This window comes from Etheostoma spectabile, unplaced genomic scaffold (genome assembly GCF_008692095.1).
Source record: "Etheostoma spectabile isolate EspeVRDwgs_2016 unplaced genomic scaffold, UIUC_Espe_1.0 scaffold50, whole genome shotgun sequence".
Classification (NCBI taxonomy): domain Eukaryota; kingdom Metazoa; phylum Chordata; class Actinopteri; order Perciformes; family Percidae; genus Etheostoma; species Etheostoma spectabile.
The window spans coordinates 57,526-66,101 of NW_022605620.1; the positions used below are offsets into that span (position 1 = coordinate 57,526).

At 41.7% G+C, this 8,576-nt stretch overlaps 1 protein-coding gene across 1 annotated transcript in view; it reads left to right on the top strand.

The window, feature by feature from the left end:
• Positions 1 to 8,576, top strand: part of atxn2l (ataxin 2-like) — a gene marked incomplete in the record, with an annotated part of 39,178 nt that overhangs the window by 417 nt on the left and 30,185 nt on the right. The window contains 1 exon segment of the mRNA XM_032511868.1: positions 205 to 256. Within this exon segment, the coding sequence (XP_032367759.1) occupies positions 205 to 256 (52 nt within the window).

Genomic DNA, 8,576 nt, shown 5'->3' on the forward strand with positions numbered 1-8,576 from the left:
TTTTTTACTATTCTGAACAACACTTATCCCGCTTCTCCTTCCATAGACACAGTCTAGGTTGTGTTAGCTCGTGCGAGTCGTGCCAAACCTTGCCATGTCAGTGTTAACGTCGCGTGTGTGTTGTGTTGTTTAAGGTGTATTGTTGTCTGGAGGAGCACTCGATACCCGCTAGCTGTTAGCTGACATGTCCTCTCCCCTCCGCAGGACCAGGAGCACAATGAAACCGCCATCACAGTCCCCGCCCGTAAGCAGCTTAGTAAGTAACCCACAGACAGCTCGGTGGGGTCATCAAGACCACGAAACCTGGTATTAATTATGTATTAGGCATTACAGCTGGGGGGGTAGCAGACACCTCCCGATCCGAAATCAAAACCGGAATCAGAACTAGAATCAGAACTAGAATCAGAAATCCTGTATTGGTCCCCGAAGGGAAAGTCTGTGTTGCAGTTGCACAATTAGTAGAAATATAAATAAAGAAAAATAAGGAGTGTGGATATGTGCATAGTTAAAGGAATATTAAGCTACAGTATTTACATAATTAATAATAATTATAAGGTGTTGCAATGGTGAAAAGTAATAATAATAATAATAATAATAATAGTAGCAGTTAAGTATTGCACACATTACAGTGTTTTAACCTCTAAGTGTGTGTGTGTGTGTATGTGTGTGTGTGTGTGTGTGTATGTGTATGTGTATGTATGTGTGTATATATGTATGTGTGTGTGTGTGTGTGTGTGTGTGTGTGTGTGTGTGTGTGTTTTAACTGTTGTTTAATGATTTGTGTGTAAAGCCCTTTGAATCGCCAGGTGACTGAAATGCTGCTCTCAGGTAGAGCTGCCTTGCCTATGTCTGGACTTTGCTTCACAGTTTTATTCATAATCATTTTTAAAAGTGTTACCCTGAAGGCAAACAGACAGAAATAGTGTGTGAAGTTCTTGTCAGATGCAGTCGAGTCGATAAGAGAACAAAAATCAGATGAATCACAGATTTTTAATGCTATACTCTGACCTCATCTCAATTTAGTCCTCCTTCTCCGTTTGGCGCCCCTCTTACCGGCGCTGGCGGGGAACCGGGGGCTCGGGTCCTCCCTCTGCCCGGACCACCGAGCTTTGTAACTTGTCCATCCACTCGCTGCGGCCCATCGTCGTTCTCCAGGCGACGCAGCGCGGCGGTCTGCACGGCTGCCTCGATCTCGTTGGCAATGGGCGGATCGAGCTTCACCGCTGTCGAAAACACCTCGGATTCCCATTCTCCAAAGGGCTGCTGGGAAGAAGACGAGGAGACACACATATGATACTCAGGCTGGTGGTAATCCAAAAAAGGAAGCTGAGATGTTCGTTAGGAATTGGGTTAAATGACTCGCCTAAACTGCATCTCCGCATCATTGGTAATATTCTGCTGATTAAAGCCATTTATTTGCTAATGTATGTGTCATTGTTGAATTAGAGATGACAGTTAACACCTACCAAAGTCCAAATTCCTGTGTATGTAACTATAGTGGCCAATAAATCTGATTCCAATAATAACAACAACATAATAATAACAAAATATGAATAATAATACAGACAAAAACCATAGGGTCCATGCGCTTGCTGCTCGGCCCCATAAACCAAGTAGGAAAAGTCGATTTTGTGGAAGTTTGGAGCCGTCAGTGATATGACCCCGTGGATATGAAATCTGACCATATTATGACATGACCGTGGAGAATGAACCCTGTGTAAAGCATGGACCGGAATGACCATACCCCGTGGATATGAACCACCCGTGTAGACCTAACGTGTATGCATACGTGGGAAGTCATGAACCGTGGATAACATGACTATAGACCCTGACATGATGAACCTTTGAACCGTGGTATGAAACACATGAACGGAATGAACCATGACCCCGTGGGATGAACCCGAACTGGATAGAACCCATGAACCCGTGGATATGAACGTCAGAACCCGTGGAATATGAAACCCATCGAACCGTGGATATGAAGTCCATGAACCCGTGGATATGAATCATGACCCAGTGGGATATGAACGCATAACCGGGGATATGACATGAACTGTAGAACCGAACCGATATGAACCCATGGCCCTGGATCTAACCCTGCACCCGTGGATATGAACCATGAACCCGTGGTATGAGACCAGGAACACCCGTTGGATATGAACGTCCATGAAACGTGGATATGAACCCATGACCCCGTGGATCTGACAACATGACCCCGTGGATATGAATCCCATGAACCGTTGGATAATTGAACCATGACCCTGGATGAGTAATGAATGAGAACCACTGACCCGTGGACCGGAATGAAACAAACCCGGGGATATGAATACCCCGTTGATAGTGAAGTATGACCGGAAGACCTGACGGGATATGAAACCCCGTGGATATAATAACCAGGAAAACGTTGGATATGAACCATGAACCGCGAATGGAGTATGAACGCATGCCCAGAACCCGTGGATATGACACCATGGACCCCGTGGATAGAAAGCCCATGAACCGTGGATATGAAAGTAATGAACCCGTGGATATGAAACACAGAAACCGGTGGATTGAACACCATGACCAGGTGACTGACCGTGATGACCAGACCCGGGATGACCTAGACCCGTGGATTGAACGAACACGTGACAGAACCCGCTGGATATGCAACCCGAACCCGTGGATATGAACCCATGAACCCTGGGAACTGCCATGGATATAATGCCCAGACCACGGACTGCATGACCCCTGGATATGAACCCATGACGCGGGATATGAAACCATGACCCGTGGAGGTGAGTGGGACATAACGTGTACATGGAGAGGCTGGAGTCGTAGGTGGACTGAGCCGTACCCTCCTCGTTGAACTTGAACATCTCGTTGGCGTCCCAGCACGTTTGACTCTGAAAACAAAACAAGACACGAAGCTGAGAAAGCGACCGGCCGCATCTCCACTGTAGCGATGGTCACAACGGACGCAGCGCGGGAGGAGGAACGGTCTCCCCACAGCGGTCTGATGCAACCCTCGTTGCTCATGGTAACAGCAGGCGGACATCTGAAGCATGCAGCTGATACAAGATCTGCTGATGCCAGCCATCACACCAGGGTGGGCGCTAGTAACTAATCTAGATGCTATCTTCTCTCTCTCTCATTCTTCTATCTAACATTGATATACAGGTGGTGCTCATAAGTTCTGTTAAGTTGATTCAAAAAGATGAAATAAAAAAAAACATCTTTTGGAATTGATCTTGATGCCTTAATCAAAAAACCTTAAGAAAACCAACCTTTAAGGACACAACACGTTTCTTGTGATGAATGATAATATATCATAAATAAATAAATGTTCTTCATAAAATCAGGGGGACATATAGACATCATGTAAAAACAGGGCATAATCCCCTATGTTAAAATACAGGTGGAATAAGTATACACCCCCTAGGTTAAAATACAGGGGATAAGTAGTCCACCCCTAGGTAAAATACGGGGGCATAAGTATAAACCCCCCTATGTTAAAAACAGGGGGCAAAGGATACACCCCCTATGTAAATACAGAAATCACTATGGGAGAAATAAGGGTAAGATTACACACCCCTAGTTAAATATACAGGGGCATAAGTATACACCCCTCGAACACTAGACCCTATAAAATACAGGGGGCATAAGTATCCACCCTGTAAATCGGGTCGGACCCCCTTGTTAAAATTACGGGGCATATTATAAACCCCCCCTATGTTAAAAATACAGGGGCATAAGTATACACCACCCTATGTTAAATACAGGGCTAAGTATACACCCCCTATGTTAAACAGAGGGCATAAGTATACACCCCCCTATGTTTACAAATACAGGGGCAATAAGTAACACCCCCCTATGTAAAATACAGGGGTAACGTATACCACCCCCTGGTTAAAATAGCAAAAGAACGAGGGCAGTGTGGTCTGTTGTGTGTGTATGTGTGTGTGGGGAGTGTGTCAAGTGAGTGATGTGATTGAGGAGTGAGTTCTGTGTGTGTGTGTGTTGTGTGTTTGTGGCGTGTGTGCGTTTGCTCCCTCCCTGTGTCCGCCTCAAGCTCGAGTTTTCCGATCGTTCCAGTCACCACGCTTGCAGAACCTTTCCGTGGGTCCCCGTTCACCGAGACGATAGCTGGAGGAGTGTCGGTAAACGTGTCTGCAAAAACACACACAACACACACACACGACACACAGCACAACAGACACACAGGACACACGGACACACAGTAACAAACAGCACCACACACACACACACAGACACACACACAACACACACACACACCCACACCAGAGTGCAGCTGTAATTGAACATCTTTTGTCCCCCTTTGTGTCTCTGTGCAGATTAATGAGCAGCGGACAGATTTTTGGTCTCTTTCGAGTTGGGGGGGAGCGTGGCGTGAGTCCCGGAGTCGTTTACCCTTTGACGGGCGAAGTTAGTCGACGGTCGCGCAGGTCTGGTCACCAGGCGGAGCGGGCGAAGATCATGGTTGTCAGTGATGTCCTCAACTAGGAGGAGAGGGACTGGCGTTCATCCTCTCTCTCCTCATCGTCCTCATCTCCTCCTCTCCGTCTCCATCGCTCTGTTATGGACAGCGTCACGCCAGCTCGCACTGATGAAAACCACAAGAGAAATTTTGGAAGTTTTTTCAGATGCATGGAGGTTACAAAAACACTATATGTGGAAAATGCTAATTAAAAGATTAACTCCTGGAACGTAAAACAGAGTTTTTCAGGGTTCTGGCAGGTCTCTAAGGTCATTAATTTTGTTAAAGTGTTGTGTTTAGGTTTTACTAATTTTAAAAGCAGGTCTAATTCGTCTACGTCCATGCAAACGTCACTCTAATCTCAGTTTTTTTTTTAAATGTTGTGTTTTCGCGGTTACGACTACAAATGCAGACCCAAACATGCACTTATATTGCAGCCACTCAGCTCGTGGTATAGGTTCAAGTCTCTTTCGATTGTCCTCAGACTTGAAATATGGATTTCTATTCTTGCTTGGCGAACGCAATACTGAAGTTAAACTGAATTAGGCTAGTGAGTTGTGATGAAGGTCTTAAATATGATTATACGGGTCTTAAAAGGTCTTTAATGTATTTAGTTTATATATAAATTCAGGTGTTCAATTGTTCAATAAAAGAAAGTTGGAAATGATTTCCTTTCATTTGTTTTCATCTCAACGAGCAAGTTGTTTTATCAGAATACTGAAACTCTTTAATAATTGAACACTGAATTTAATATAAATAAAATAAGATAACATTTAAGACCTTTTTAAGACCCTTATAATCATATTTAAGACCTTCATCACAACATCAACTAAGCTCTAAATTCAGTTTTTCAGTATTGCTTCGCCAAAGCAGAGAATAAAATCCATATTTTAAGTCTGAGGTACAATCAGAAAGAGACTTGAACCTATAACACGAATGCTGATTGGCTGCAATATAAGTTGCATGTTGGTCTCATTTGTAGTCGTAACACCGTGAAAGAACTACAACATTTAAAAAACCTGAGAATTAGAGGTAGCGTTGCATGGACGTAGGACAATTAAGACCTGTTTAAAATTATTAAAAACCTAGAACACAACACTTTAACAAATTAAAGACTTTAAGAGCCTGCAGAAACCCTGAAAAAACACCTTAAAGTGCAGTTTTCTGTTATATTTTCTCACAAATAACACAAATAATTCTGAGTGTTATTGCGCCGTTTGAGTTGCGATGACGAGTGAACCTTCGGCAAAAAGTGAAGGATTCAGAGTAGAGCTGCAGCGATTAACAACTAATCAACTAGTCGCATCAACAGGGAAAACAAATCGCAACATTTTAATAAATTGATCAATTTTGAAAGTAGTTTTGTATGCAGAAATATCAGGAAAAATGCGGGTTTCGGTGTCTCAAATATAGAGATTCCTGCCTTTTTCGGTTTTATTTCATATTAAAGCCACACTATGTAAACTCCCCCTACAGGTCGTCTCACTGGAAACTACGCTTGTGCTAAAAGGGAATAGTGTGTCCTGTAACTTAAAGGTCCCATGGACATGGTCTCTTTGGAGGCTTTTTATCAGACTTAGTGGTCCTAATACTGTATTGAAGTCTCTTTTATAGAGACTTAGTGGTCCCTAATACTGTATCTGAAGTCTCTTTCATATGACCTTAGTGGTCCCCTAATACTGTATCTGAAGTCCTCTTTTATATAGACCTTAGTGGGTCCTCAATACTGGATCTGAAGTCTCTTTATATAGACCTTAGTGGCCCTAATACTGTATCTGAAGTCTCTTTTTATTAGACCTTAGTGGTCCCTAATACTGTATCTGAAGGTCTCTTTTTATAGTCCTTAGTGGTCCCAATACTGGATCTGAAGTCTCTTATATAGAACTTAGTGGTCCTAATACTGGATCGAAGTCTCGTTTAATAGACCTAGTGGTCCTAATACTGGATCTGGAGTCTCTTTTAGAGCCTTAAAGGTAAGGAGGATTTTAACTGTGAGCTTAAGTCTTGAAGATTCCTCGTACGACGCTCCGTTTTTCACCTCACGTGCAGGTGGAGCCCTGAAACCAGAACAGGAACACAGGGACGCTTCAGTGTCTTATGCATGTGGTTCATAACAGAATAAAGGTTTTCCTAGTCGTCGTATACTCACCAGAGCTGTGAGGAAATGAAGCATGCGGGCTTGTTGTAGACGCTTCAAATACCTGCGAAACAGGTACCATTTAATCATTTATTACTTTTACTACAATTTTACATTAGTTGCCTCGACACGCAAAACAAATAATAAATAAAAACAGTCCATTTAAGAAATAAATGGACTGTTTCAGAGCTCAGGAAGTCTGGGGATCAAGTGAAAGTGTGTGGTGTGTGAAATTAATGTGAATTATAAAGTGTAGTATGTATAATGGACCAGAGTGTGGTGAAAAAAAAGACAAAGAACTTTTGCATTATATTATATATAATATGTATTGTGCGTCTTAAAACTGTGGGGGACAGTGTGTTATGACGATTCAACAGACGTTCATAACCCAGCGAGACGTTTTAAACAAGTCATCACTGAGTTAAGAAGAAGGAAAAAATAGACAAAATCATCCCTACCTGGTATTATATTTTAAGTTTTGCACTCTTTGCACGTTTGGTCTGTTATGTTCACTGTTTTACTGCAACTTCACATGACTTTAGCACATGCACTTTACACATGCACTTTACACATGCATTTAGCACATGCCTTACCATGCACTCTTACACATGCACTTGCACATGCCCTTAGAAGCATGCATCACTTTACACATGCACTTTAACACATGCCTTAGCACATGCACTTTGAATGCACTTTACAATGCACTTTAACACAGGCACTTTAGCAATGCACTTTAGCACATTGCACTTTAACACATGCAATTTAGCACATGCACTTTAAACATGCACTTTAGCATGCATTTAACACTGCACTTTAACACATGCACTTTAACACATGCACTTTAGCACATGCACTTTAACACATGCACTTTAGCACATGCACTTTAGCACATGCACTTTAGCACATGCACTTTAACACATGCACTTTAACACATGCACTTTAGCACATGCACTTTAGCACATGCACTTTAGCACATGCACTTTAACACATGCACTTTAACACATGCACTTTAACCGCTCCCTGCACTTTATAATGTGAACTGTCATGTTTTTGTAATTCGTAGTTTGTCGTCTTTATCTTCTTTTGCTCTCTAATGTATGTTATAACATGTAATTTGTAAAAACCTTCAATAAAGCTTTTTGTATAAAAAAAAAGCAAAACAAATAAAGAAATAAAAGAGTAAAATAAATTAAAACCAAATGAAGTCCTTTTCAACATTACTATCGTTTTTTTCCGACATTTTTGTCACTTTTTCAATGTGGTGGATGCTTTTTTTTTGTGATGTTTTTGCCAAATTGTTTGATGTTTTTTTTTTTTTTATTGTTGACATTTCCAGTGATTATTGTCGAAGGCCCAAAAAAAAAAAAAGAAGAAATAACTGAAAACGGGTCAAATGTGACCCGGGGCCAATATGAGGGTTAAACAACCACATTTAAAGAAAGCAGTGGGACGTTCTTCACTTTACTCGTGAAGAACGTCGTGTGGAACAAGCCGCGTTATTTCTGAAAATTTGGTTTAAAGACACTTTTTTCTTTTCTTCAAAATGAGTCAAATTTACCCACCATCAAACTTTATAACACCACACACACACAACACACAACACACACAAACACATATAATACACACACAACAATATATACACACAATCACACACACACAACACACACACAACACCACCACACACATTATCACACACACACACATACACACCACACACACCACCACACAATATACCCACTCACACATTATACACACTCACACAACACATATTAACACACACATTATACACACTCACACATAGATACACAACATATACACAAATTTACAACACACATTCACAAACACACACACACATATATACACACACACACACACACACACACATCATACACACACATTACACACACACCCACACACATAAAACACACACCACACATACACACACACACACACACCACATTA